At 36.2% G+C, this 14,297-nt stretch overlaps 1 protein-coding gene across 3 annotated transcripts in view; it reads left to right on the plus strand.

Annotated features, from left to right (window-relative positions):
• Window positions 1-14,297, plus strand: part of CDH12 (cadherin 12) — a 532,349-nt gene that overhangs the window by 450,500 nt on the left and 67,552 nt on the right. For all 3 annotated transcript variants that reach the window (XM_063162441.1, XM_063162433.1, XM_063162424.1), the window contains 2 exons: window positions 4,006-4,125; window positions 9,906-10,073. In XM_063162441.1, coding sequence (XP_063018511.1) covers window positions 4,006-4,125; window positions 9,906-10,073 — 288 coding nt within the window. The remainder of the gene's footprint in view (window positions 1-4,005; window positions 4,126-9,905; window positions 10,074-14,297) is intronic.

The following is a 14,297-nucleotide window of genomic DNA, read 5'->3' on the forward strand; positions in this document are numbered from 1 at the left end:
CCATGAAAATTCACATACAGTGTCACATATTCATTTCCTACTAAAAAAAGACAGGAAAAAGGTGAACAAGAAAAATGGCAAAATCAGAGCCCTGAATTACAAAGGAGGAGAGTTGAGGTAGGAATCTGCATGACAGTATCACCAAAGCAGTGATATCTTTGTATTGATGAAATTACAAAACCAGGCAGGATGAGGGCCTGAGTCATGTGCTTTGACTGAACCTCTGATCACTGTGGAATGGAGAGAGACTCCAGACAGAGCCTGTGGGACATTTGAAGTCCTGTGATATAATATTTTCAGCATCACTTCCTTTCTCAGTCTTTAAAACTTACTGCTCCCATCCAGCCTTCTCTTGCCTCTTCAAAGCCTCGAAGCAGGCCACCCTCATTTCCTGTGTAAAACAACACACTGCTAACACCTAACTGAATTTTGGCATTTGTAACCAAACTTAATGGGATTTGCAGGCATAGTGTAAGCTGTTCTTAACAGGAAAATGCATAATATATCACCATCTCCTTTCCAGTTTGTCTTTGCAATTCTATTGAATAAGCATTTTTTATTGGGGGGGGGAATCATGTCTAAATAAGTCTGCTCCTTTATTCTCATAGCATTGAATCATCTCATTTTCCTTTATAATGAAATAACCATTTTAACTAGTCCCAGTCGAGTTTTGTGTATTCTTTGTCATGCTCTCCAGGTCAACAAACTAAACATAAAAAAAACTCAGATTTCATGCTTGATTACTTTGAATGACAGAAATAACTCCACAGAGAGCAAGGTATCCCACCCCAACTACATTTTGGAAAAGACAGAATTTGTTTCCATGTTGAAATAATAAAAAGGATCGATATTTTAGTCTTTTATAATGGGGAAAAAACCCAAAACAGAAAAGATAATCAATGAATCAAATACTTTGTTTCAAAATTTGGGAGGGTCTAAACTTTAAAATAATTCTTTAAACAAATTTTGACATTCATAAGCAATTTGCATTAGAATATTTTGAAATTTCTTTGTAGTACAGTTTGGATGAAAAGAGATTCCATAAATATTGGTCTTCTTTCAAAGATTCTTTTAGTTTTTGCAAAATAACATTTTTACCAATGAGACACTGTCAGAAAAACAAGAAGGTAATTGTTCTAGAAGTCAAATCAATATTTCATAAACATTTCTGTTATGGTAAAAACTCAGATGTCCTACAGTTCCTTAATGTTATCCTGACATAAACAACAAGGCTTTTTTGTTAGTGCTATTTCTGTCAGTTTTGCCAACAAGTTATAGATCTTAGGGTCCATTCTATTAGCGCTTATTGATGAGTCTCCTTTATTTTTAGCTAGAGTAAAATTCAGGTGAGCATGCTTGCTGTGATTTACAGTATGTTAGTTTTCAATACCGCTTATATTTTTTCAAAGAAAACACAATCTTTAAAATTCCATACCATTTCTTGAGCTGTGTGAATGTTTTAACATTATTTTTTTCCTCTTTCTAAAACATAAATAACTAAAGCACATAATTAATTTTTTCTGCATTTTATAATACCATACATCAAATATGTGTTGCTTGCACATGAAAAATTTAAAATATAAATATAATATTTAATAATATTTAAATATAAGGTATTTTCCTAATAAGCAGCATTGTATCTTTTTTGCTCATTACATTACTCCATGTAGTAATGTAAGTATGTATTTTAATTGAAATGTCATGAAGTACAGTTAATGTGATCCTTCATCACTACATTTGTGCATTAAAGATTTACAGCTGTAGTGCCCTGCATTATTGCCTGGAAAAACATAATTTGATTTTTGAATCTACTTTTAAAAATACGTTGGTTTCATGCTTTGCAAGAAAATAGAAAGCTTGTCAGATACAAAGAAAAATGCTTGATAATACTGAAAAGATGAGAAACCAATTTCAGAAAATCCGTTAAGAACATTAAGTATGCATTAAGTAAGTAAATGACTGGAGGCATATTAGAAAAATACAAACCAACATGCCAATTCTCTCATAAAATATATAAACTTTACATATTATCTGTTAGGTTAAAAGATCTGACAGGTAGGTTAATACAGGTGAAAATGCTGTTAATTCAAAATTGAATGTTTTTCATATTCAGTGCCAGGTATTTATCAGACTCTGTATGTTTCCCTTAATAATACTTGTAAATTAACTTTTTTTCCTTCTTTTGTGTAAGAATGTTTGACTGCCTGGATCATGTACCTAGGAATATCTACACGAATAATCAGTATGTGCAGGAATCATCAAGCACCTCAGTCGGTGACAGAATTTTCAGGCACTTTGATGTCCAGTGTCTGCTTTCTTCAGATTGCATCATCACATTTTTGAGTGAGAAGATATTAATTTGGATTCAGCTGTAGTGTTTATTTTCATTGATTCACTTATTTGCTTACATTTTCGTTGTTTTAGAAGTTAATTTTAATGAATCTTGCTGTCAGCTTAAGAACACGATGAACCAATTAACTTTAAAAAACGATTGCTAATCAAAGAACACTTATATTTTTGTGTTTTCCTCAGGACATAGATATTCCTCTTGGAATATTACTCTTGGAATCACTTTTCATTCTCTATTACTCAAAAACCATAACAGGAGAAGTCTGATGCTGCCATCATGCCACAAGTGTTTTTACAATGCTAGTACCAAACCTCTCAGCACCACTGTCAGTCATCGCTGTCATATGAAGAGATTACATTGGCTGGACACTGAAAAAATTGTCCTTCAAACAGTTAACCTTCACTTTTACTTTCCTCCCAAAGTCACAGGACCTTTCACAAGGAACATCTCTCAGTGAGGTACTCCCAGAACAAAACTTCGACAAATCCATTGAGGTCCATTTCCAACTCTGAACATTTTTAAAACTTGTCATTTTCCATTACAAAAAAGTAGCAATCTTTAAGCTCTTGCAGTATTCCATGGATATTTTTGAAAAAATATCAAATGAGCTCCAAATGCTCAATGCTGCTTAAAACAGGAATGATGGAGATAATGCACATCACTGTGCTGTTCCTTGTGAAGGCAATCCTCACTCGAAATCAGCACTGAAAATTCCAACACTGAATTGCACAGAAGATCATAGGAAACAATTATTCAAAGCTGATGGAAAAGCCTAACAATGTGGCCGTTTTTTTTTGCTGCAGTTTATAGTTTGAAAACTATTTTAATTATGGGGCAGGGAGGAAATGCAAGTAAATAGATTAGCAAACAGCGGGAGGAACAAGAAATTTCTGTGGACTTTTGTTATTTGCAGAAAATTTTCTGATTTAATGTGCATTTCATTTTTGCTCCATTGGTCCATTTTAGGTTGCAATGTTAAGAAAACGGCATTAGGTCTGGTCTACAGTTATGGCTGAAGACAAAGTGACAAAAATGCTTCCTCCACATTATTTCTAATTCTTACTGAGCTGTATTGGAAGGGCAAGGGTAGTCATGTCTGGATTTTAAAGACAACTACCTGAACTAAACACCTAATTTCATACTCTAAAGAATATGAATTCCAACTTTAGGAGACTGCAGTGCAGTTCTTTAATGTACTTAGAGCTTGGTTCGTTTGATCTTACTGAAGATTCAGGAGTTCATTGACCAAATACTTGTTTTAAAGGCAACTCCTATGTTTTACTTTCATGGTTGTCTACTTTTTCCCAAAGTTGTGGGGTATAATCCTTTTTCAAAATTTAATACTGAGTTTTCCCAAATCTCCATTCTGTATGCGTTATGTAAAAGGTTTTTGCAAAAAATCATAAACTATTTATAAGTATCTTCTGATGTCAGTATCTTTATAAATATCTTCTTTCTCTTTCTTCCCCTTTATGCCTCAGCTATTACCTAGATGGCTGCTAGCGTGGAGCTGAAGAATTAACAGTTTTATTCTCACATTTTTTCCAGTGGAACAAGAATTGTAACAGAATCCACTAGCAACTAGACTAATATGTCTGAAATATCCCTGATCATTGATATGTTACAAAAATGTGATTACCTTTGTTTCTTTGCAGGAGCATATGTGCTTCAAGTAAAGGCGACAGATGCTGATGATCCCACTTATGGAAACAGTGCTAGAGTGGTTTACAGCATTCTTCAGGGGCAACCATATTTCTCCATTGATCCCAAGACAGGTAAATAGTTTATCAACAACAGTGGGAGATTTAAGCTTTGGATTTTTTGATTCATGTGGGCAGTATCAATGAATAAATATGGATCTGGTTGATATGGCCAAAATCCAGAAGAGCAATTTCCCACATGATTCATTTTTGAGTATTGACTAGTTTTTCATGAATTACAATGTGTTGTAGAAAGAAAAGAAACATGCTCATCCAACCAGTACTGGAATATCTAAAATATGTCTACATTGAATGATTATTTTTTCAATGCTTTACTATTTCCCCATTTCCCTAAGATCAAGCTTTGTCTTCTACATGTATCCTTTTTTTTTTTTTTTCCCCTGATGATTGAGTATTTTTACTTGGGTCTTCTCAGCATTTTTACTTGCTGAACATACAGACAGAAATTCTCCAGCAATTATTGTTTTGTTACATTGAACTAATTTGAGACTGTGGAACAGCTAATTGTCTCCTTCCCTCCGCTTTTCCTGGGGCATATTATCTTTGGGGTTACTGGATGTGTGAGCAGAAAAACATAATATGTTTAAAGAGACTGAAGTATTTGGGAGGTTGGTGGACATGTTAATTGGGCATCTTGTCCTATATTTCTAAATGTCATTCTTGATTCTATATTTAGTAATTCGGTTGAGGAAGCGATAGCGTACATGGTGAATGACACACATTGTGGCATCCTGAGTGTGCTATAGGGAAAGCTATCCATATGCTCCTTTCAGCAAATAGTTCCACCTTCCAATGTAGACTGTCAGATTCAGGGCCTTTAGCCCTGATGGTGGAGCTTTGTAAGGCTGTGAGCGCAGCATCTCCATTGTACACATTCCTTTGTTCCATGCTCCATTTAGCAGGAGATCATACTGCAATTTGCAGTGAGCAATTTTACTTTTCAAACTGAAATAGGACTTCTTCGGGTGTCTGGGGAAAAAAAAGTAGTTGCCTTTATACTTAATTTTTCATTTCAGTTTTGTAAAGAATCGGTGTAAATTCAGTGGCAAGAAAAAGCTTCACTGGAGCCAAAATTGGAGTTTTAGTACAAGTTTCACAAGAAAAAAAAAGAGTAGTTAGTGGTACGTGGAAGAAGAACTATTTTTCTCATGGCACTTTGAATGACTGTATCACATGTTCTCATCTGTTACTCAGTAGTGAGACAACCATAGGTGATGGTCTGCACCTTACAAGCCCTGGAACATCATACAAACCTGGCTATTACTTTAAATGAATTACTCATGTGCTAAAAGAACGGACACAGCTGCAGAGGAAGATTGGTGAAACAGTAGCCCAGTGTAGTTTAAAATCCTATACCAGAAAAAAAACATATAGATTTATGGTTCTACAAGCATCAATAATATGCTGTAACATGCCTTACATTAGGAAGTTCACATTATGAGAATTACTCATGGGTCTAGCAGTGACTTTAGAGGTAAGCAGTGTGTGATTAACACTGCACAGGATGATGCTTAACGATTTGTTCTAAAATCCAGAAGTCAAGGGCAGTACTACAGATCTGATCTTTCATAGTCTTTATTTTATAACTGAGGAGTTTATACGGTAGTTTTTCATTGGAGAGTTTTACTGCCAGAAATCTGTCCTGAGTGCTTTTGGCAGGAAAGGGGAAGAAAGCCATTTCGGTACAATGACAAACCCAGAGCTGCCAGCAGATGAATAAGCATTTTTTGTGTTGTTTGATGGCTTGTTTTGCCATCTCTTGCATTCCAGAAACAATTTTGAGACATAATCTTGTAGTTATTTAAAGAACCCAAGAACATCTATACTAAGTTTCTGCCCTGTGTCATGTTTCCCAAAGTGATAGCTTGCTTAGTTCTAGTGAGGGATGAAGAGTAAGTGTTTAGTGATGTACCCCTGGAATACTCTTCTAGCTTTGAAAGAACTTGTCCTTGAAAAGTTCCTGGGCGACTAGCAGGGTCAAAGTATCTGAAAGTCTGAAAGTATTTCTCCTTCACAACTTTACCACTTCCCAGTAGATTTGATTTGTCCAGGAGTACAGTAGCTGCATACCCACTGTCTCTGTACATCCCCTTTCTTACGATAGTGTCCCTTTTCACCCTTTTTTCTGATATGTTTTTTAGGTCAACATTCTTATTTATGGCTAGATGTTACCAAGTTTTGTTAGACTTTGCATTCTAGTCCATCTTCTGACTTCAGTAATATTATTGAAATCCAAAGTGGTATCAGCAGGAGTATTGATGTTAATATTTACGCAGGAGGTTTTTCTTGGAACCTATGTTTTCTCTTACACGAAAGTGGATGATCTGCTGAATTACAGGTCAATAACTTTGGAAAGCAAATCTTCTGCCCCAAGTCCCATACATACTATTTGGAGTTTTCAACAATCTCATGGAGACCATATTTTTCTATGCATTTGATATTGATGACATCTGAAAAGACAAAAAAGAAAATCAAAGTGATTCAGTTCTGCAGTTGAACAATATTGTAAAATCTTAAGGTAAAAAGATTTACAAAAACTCGGAACATAATCACAAGCACATAAGGCCTCTACATTTTAATAACCCTTTGATTTAAATTTAGATATTCTTCGTAATGCTGAAGTTGAAATACCAGCATTTGTAGCCCTTTCCTTCCCATGGATCCTTAGCTCTACTTTTTTCTTCTATTTTGCTGGTAAGATAACTCCAATTCACATTTTTCCTGTCCATATGAACTGATTTTGGAAGAAATAATGTTTCTCAGTATTTTGTCTAAGCCTTTGAAATAGGCTAGACAATAGGCTAGAATAGAGTAGGCACAAAAAAGAAAATTGCCCATGAATTGCAAGACATAAAAAAATATTTTCATAGATGTTTTTCTTTTCTAAAGGTTTTTTTTTCCAGAAAAATATATAGAATGACCTTACACATCCAGACAGGAATAAATAGTGGGTGATTTGGACCTTTACTAGTGGAGTGATTGCCCATTCTTCATTCTATGAAAAAACCCTGCAACATTTCTGAGAAAGTCACTTAGTTGTACCCAGAACACCTGTATCAACCAGATAAACTGCATTTCTCTCTTCAGAACCTGCTGTGTGCCCATGCTCAGTTTTTTCTGTCATGCTTTTCTGTCACCTTTTTGAACTTCAGCAAAGCTTTTGATACCATATCTCACAGGATCCTTCTGGACAAAATGTCCAGCACACAGCTGGGTAAACAGCACATCATGTCATGGGTGAGCAGCTGGCTCACAGGTCAGGCACAAAGGGTTGCAGTGAATGGGGTGCCCTGAGTGATGGGGTGATCAGAGTGGTGACCTGGCACTAGTGGGGCTCTGCACGGATACATCCTCACCACAGCGTTCTTCAACATCCTCATAAATTATTTGGACACAGGACTGCAAGGAACACTATGTAAGTTTGCTGATAACACTAAATTGGGAGGAGCTGTCAACTCGCTTGGGGGCAGGGAGGTCCTGCAGATTTTTGACAAAACAGAGAGCTGGGCAGTCACTGAACATATGAAGCTTAACAAAGTACCAGATTCTGCAGTCTATACCATGGTTGTGTATAGACTGAGGAATGAGGGGCTGGAAAGCAGCACTGTGGGAAGGAACCTGGAAGTCCTGGACAATGGCCAATTGAATCTGAGTAATTGTGTCCTGTCAGCCAGGAGGGCCAACCATCTCCTGAGGGAATCAGGCACAGCATCGACATCTGGGCAAGGGAGGGGATTGTCCCTCTCTGCTCTACACTGGGGCAGCCTCACCTTGAGTGCTGGGGGCAGTTTTGGGTGCCATAATATAAAAAAGACCCATGTGAGCTCTCAGAGAGAAGGGCCTTGAGGGGAAGCCATATGAAGAGCAGCTGAGGTCACTTGGTCTGTTCAGCCTGGAGGAGGCTGATTGGAAGTTTCATTGTGGTCTTGAATATTCTCATGAGTGGAAGAGGAGGGGCAGGTACAGATCTCTCTCATGACCAGTGGCAGGACTTGAGGAAATGTCATAAAGCTGAGTCAGGGAAGGTTTAAGTTGGATATCAGAGAAAGGTTTTTCACCCAGAGGGTGGTTGGGCACTGGAACAGCTTCCCAGGGAAGTGGTCACAGCTTCAGCATGCCAGAGTTCACTGAGCATTTATACAAACACTCTGAGGAACATGTTATGACTTGGTGTATCCTGCACAGAGACAGGAGTTGCACTCAATGATCCTGATGGGTGGGTTCCAATTTAGCATATTCTCATTCTGTAATCCTTATATTTCATTTTGTTAGTATGACACAGGAGGCCTTTCATTCCCATAGGTCTTTTCCCCTTGGAATGAACATACCAAGGATGTTGTAAAATGCTGTGGAACATATAGCCTCCACAATGCCAAATTAAACAATAATTAAGATTAAGAGATTCAAGAGGAAACCTGTAAAGTTCATCCTATTTGCAAAAATATTCATTTTCTGAATCTCATGAATATTAACAAATTTTTGCAGTTTTATAATTAAAGATTTCAGTTTGGAGAAAACTGCGTGCAGTATGCCATCCTGAGGCAGGAAAATGGTGATTTCTAATATTGTCATTATCATCATGTTACAGGTGGAAAGAAACTGTTACAGTGTTCAATTCAATGGGAATTATTAATAGGTTCCAGAAATAGCAGATTTAGGTCAATGTTATTTCTAGATTCTGAAAAAGTATTATAAGCTAATGGTTCCTATTCTGGCTTGTTAAGGCAGCAGTGGTTAGCTGCTATAAAGATAAGAATGGTCCTAAAGTTAGTTTCTTGCCATTCCATACCCATTTTAATACCTGGTAAAACCTGCTTTTGACATCAAATTGTTTAATACTAGAAAATAATACTTTCTAAACCAATAATAACCAGGAAGGCCATACTTCCAGTTGGTTTATTTTTCAATTTTGCATGTTATCTGCACCAATATGCACCTAGACATTTTTTGATAACTGTTGATGAATAAATAGCACTTTGCAATGGTAGTTATATTTGTAAAATTTTGAGGAAGACGTGTATTTCCTCCTACACATTTGATTTCAAGAAAAAGCCTTTAGTACCCCAAACTTTTTAGCTTTATACAATCTCATTGGTTAATCTGTGTGTTCAGATTAACCAATGAGATTGTATAAAGGGAACTCTCCCTTTCTCTCTCTTTCTCTCTCCAAGTCTTCCTTTAATTCTATATATTCTTAGCATATCTGAAGGGAGATTATGGCATATCTGCTTAGATAGCAGCTATCCAAAATCACTGAAGACTAAAAGTCATGTCTTACAGTGATATTTAATTCCTTTTCTAAAAGGAAATTCCTCAAATTTTCACTGCATATTTGTGCTATATCAAGAAAACTTTCTCTAGGAAAGGAAGAGTCTTCTAATAAAGACCTCCTTTTGTACAGAGGAACATTGTCTTGGCCTACAGTAAATTGCATTTATTGTCAAGTGAATGGTTGGAAACAACTGAAGATGCAGGCTCTGCAATGCAATGCCGCCTCTTTCTAAATTGCCTTACTCTGTACAAGGCAGTGCTCCTCAACCCTGATATGGCAAACCTATGATCACAGCATTCACATCCCTAGGGAAAATGCATCATTCTCTTTCATCCATTCATATCTGATTGAAAAGGTAAAACAGTCATTTAGATTGGTTGAATAGCTGACAAACACACTTTCAAAAAGCCTGAGTGATTTTTGTGTTTTCATGTGACCTCCTCTCATCAAACCATTCAGAAGAATTCTATACCTGGTTCAAGAAATCCAATATTAATTTGTAAGAGTAGACAATCACAGCCCTTTGTTTATTTGCTCCTTTTCTTTTTCATTCTTCTCATAGGTGTAATAAGAACAGCTTTGCCAAACATGGACAGAGAAGTGAAAGAGCAATATCAAGTTCTAATCCAAGCCAAGGACATGGGAGGACAGCTGGGAGGACTAGCTGGTACTACCACTGTAAACATTACTCTCACGGATGTCAACGACAACCCACCCAGATTTCCTAAGAGTATGTAATATTCCAAAGCACTGATTTTCAAACTAGTATGACTAAAAGTATTAATCTGAAAAAGCCCTGTAGATAAGAAGCTGAGATCCTGGAAAAAGAACAGTATATGATGAAAAAAAACAGACATCCTGTTTTCTAAAAATAATATAAAGCTGACTTTGAAAGTTTGAGTTAAATGTTCAGGAGTATATACACCATCATTCCACAAAACCCGCCTGAGCCTGAGTTAATTTCATTTGCACTATAAAATTTATTTGGGAAATACTATTTTGTCAAGAGAAACTGAATGAACTCCTTCAAATTACAAAAAGTTATAACCTGAGACCTCCAGGTACCAAAGGCAGAGCTAGCTCATGCTAAGCATTACTGTTATATTCAGGAACAGATTTTTATATGTCTTGTCTCAGAAGGTTATATCTGTCCCTGAAAACACTTACCGCCTCCAAACAGTGATCATTTACTGATAATTTATGTTTCACATCAGTTAGTTTGAATGAAGGTTTTCAGAAGTATGCTAATTTGAAGAGTTTTATAGTCTGTGTATGATTAGGAGGATTGTCATATTCTTGTCTCCATAAATTTACTGAAGTTTAGTATATTCTGTACCTACAAAATGCAGAAACCAATCAAGCATATATCTTGATAACTATAATTATTAGCTGCTAAAAATTTTTTAGTAAGGCTAATTCATATTAGAATATATTGCATGAATCTGCAGTAAGATCATGGCAGCTTTTTACTTTGCATCTCTTTCTTCCCTATGAATTGAAATCCCACTATATGTATCATGAATACTCCATAGGTAGAAAACCACATCTGCAATTGTGAAGTTTTTGCTCATAAAAATTCTACTTCTTTTACTCAGTCTGAAAATAAATTTTGGTTTTGCAGGCATGTAAGAAAAATCATGTTATGAGAAGAATCCATTTGGTCATTCCTTCTGTCTCTTACACTTGTGTCTAGATGGTATCCACAAAACAGGCCAAGCAATACTTCCTAAGACTTCCTTACTATCTAATTGTATTTAGTTCTAATGGTGTCTTTGTGTTTACAACACTTGATGTATTTTTCTTGCAGCAATTTGCCCCATTGCTTTGAAATTTATGTTAAATTTCAGAGTCCATATGCTCTGTCAGAGCATGTATATATATATATATAATATAACTAAGAGCCCCCCCTTTTTTGTTTTTAATCCATCTTTATATAATTGCCTGCATGTTAACCTCTTCAAAGAATTCAGAAAGCAACACAAAATATCAGCTTTATTTAGAGAAGCTGGGTTGATTTCTCTTTTTTCAGAATGGGAAATTTTCTCTGAATTGAGTAAATCTGTTCCTACTGATTTGCCTACTGTTTTGCCTGTACATGTCAGTCATATCCATCCTTATGTCCCCTGGACTCCCTGGAGAAATTTTGGGGAAAAAAATCAGTGTTATTTTATACCTCCAAGTGTTCTTGTGCCACAGTGGTTTGAAGCAAAATATTGCACATCATAATAGTTCCCTTCTTTCATTCTTCAGGCTCTTGGGCATGTAACAGCTAATCCAAATGATTTGTTACTGTTGAGTCTGTTTGTTCCTCAACTGCTTCTATAGCTAATTTAACCTTCTCCTGAGCCCCCTATAAAGTTCTAGGGTAGAAAAAATATCCCAAGTTTTCCTACACTAACAATAAAGAAAAAACCATAGTAGGTTTTACATTTGTGATATTTTCTTTTCTGAGCACTTCTGTATCTCAGTTTTGGGCTGGCTTTACACAGTTCCTCTCAGGCTTTTGCCTCCAGATAACTTAAAAGACAATTATTATTAGCTTGTTTGCTGAGATTTATTCAAACTCATTTTTCATCTTCTTTATTGTGGTTTTATAGATAAAGCAGGTTTATGGTTCTTTCTATTGTCCTCTCTGAGACACAACTTCATTTTTTTGAAAGATGTGTTCTTTCTTTTATTAGCTATGTTGTTTGCCCTTACAGATTTTCCTTTTAATGGATATGTGCATTTGCTGTGGGTCTTCTAAATGATATCCCTAGATAGCATCCACACCACCCGTAGTGATTTAACAATCTCAGCTATCTCATTCAGAATTTCTATTGTAATATGCCTCAGTTTTATTTATTTCCACTTTCTTCTTATTATTTATTTAACTGAATACAACCATCTTGTAATTCTAGTTTTTATTGCTCCTGCACAAGTTTTACATTTAAACTAATTATAGTTGTTGTAAAGTGTAGAATAACTAGGGAACTTTTCCTGAATAGCTTATGTAATACTGTCCTCTTTTTTAAGTCTTAGTTGACAAAGATTCCTTTCACAACCATCATTATTCCTCCATGGACAAAGTCTGCAGTGACTTTCCTGCGTACTTTGCTCCTTGATACTATGCTGCCTGACTGATTTTCTTCTTTCCCACAGATATTGAACACAGGTATAATGTTGATACTCTTCCTTAGCATTAAGCATCAAAGTTGCCTATACTAGGTAACTAGGTCCCATTTTAACCCTTGGCTTTATATTATGGTTTTCTTTTCCCCCTTAATGGTCCCTAGTTTGATTCTGCTTGAACTACCACTTCTGCATTTCTTACTGGGCTGTCATCTTCTTTTGTAGCATTCTCCAGTGAAGAATGCAGAATTCTCATTACTTCACCCTTTGTCTGAACTGCATACTTGTGCATTTTTTTTTCCTAATGTTGTGCTTTCCAACACCTTAAAATTCTCCTGAACCTTTCACTAGGTATCACAATGGTGATAGAAAAGTTTTTAAGCTTTCATAAGGCTATTTTTCTCATGGCCAAAATGAATTTCACAATTTCTCCTATTCTTTAACAAGTGCTCCAACATTCTAATATTGTGACTCACTTCTCCTCACCCCTTTTTCTCAGCCAGGCATTTGTTTAAAGCTCTACCTTTCAATCTTTTTCTCCTGATTGTACATGGTGAGACTAATTCAAACTATGCTACTATGAACGTCCTTATCTTCAGGTTTCATTTGCTAGCCTGAACTTCAATCCTAAGACTTTTTTTATTTTATCAGACCTCACATGATATCTCCTTTAGTTTCATGACATGCTGTCTAAGCACCTGTGGGATGCTCCAAACCTGATCAATAAACAAATCATCCCAGAGGGCCTCTTTGTACCATCATTCTTTCTGCTTTCATCCTCAGTGCTTGTTAAACTGCCCACAATTGCAGTTTGCTCCTTCCTTTCGGCTGGAACCTCTGTTGTTTGAAGGGTGCCATGGGTACAACAGAAAACAATGAAACTGTCTGGGGACTGAAAACTCAGTTCATTGACAAGCTTCATGTGCCCAATGCTCACTCCCATTCTGGTTTTTAGTTGTATATTTTACTTCCTTTGTTGTTAGGGGCCTTAGTATTTTATATTTTGTTGTATGATTTCATCTACTGTGGTGAGCAAAAAAGCACATTTTTTGCATAATGTCAGATGGATTTCATGACACAGGGAAACCATGGAATATATCATCCTGTTTGAAGAAAATAGCCTCCAGGTCTCATTTAATGCATGAATTGCAGTTATGACATCTTTGCCCAGTTGTTGCTATGAAGAAGCAAAATAAATCACTCACAAGAGACCAAAACCAAGCTTGTCCTGTACTTTGCATGCTAGTAAGGTTGAAAACCTTTTCTTTCTATTATATCAAACGTCAAAAAAGACAAATTACAGCAGTGATGCTCAACAAAACAAATGAGAATAAGATTGGAAGTTTGTGTTGATATCAAAAATTACAAACACTTAAAATGGCTTACAAGCTAAAATGTCAGTGTGGAGACTCCAGTGTATTGGTCAAGCCTATTGGTTTTTTTTTTGCATGTGTTACAGGCAACAGTCTTGATTGATGGGGATTTACTTAGCTAGCCCTCTTTGCTTATCCAGCATGAGATAGTGTGGATAAGGCCTGTGTAGTGTGCCTGAAAATCACAGAGATACCAGGCTAATTACAGCTTAACAAAATAAATAAGTGAGAAAAAGTGGAGTATTAATCATATTTCAAAAACAACAACAGTGTTTTTCATGTTTTTTCCTTGAAAGCATTGCAATGATTTGGAGTAGTTACCTGCCAGGAAATGGGGGTGCCATTTGCTTGACTACCATAGCTAAAAGGACACTTGGGAAGAATTTTAGTTTTGTGAAAAATAAGCCTTTAAAATCCGGTCAGTGTAGGTGCCCAAGTTCAGTCCTGGCAAGAGTCAGGACCCCTGGGTG

This window comes from Melospiza melodia, chromosome 1 (genome assembly GCF_035770615.1).
Source record: "Melospiza melodia melodia isolate bMelMel2 chromosome 1, bMelMel2.pri, whole genome shotgun sequence".
NCBI classification, from domain to species: Eukaryota; Metazoa; Chordata; class Aves; order Passeriformes; family Passerellidae; genus Melospiza; species Melospiza melodia.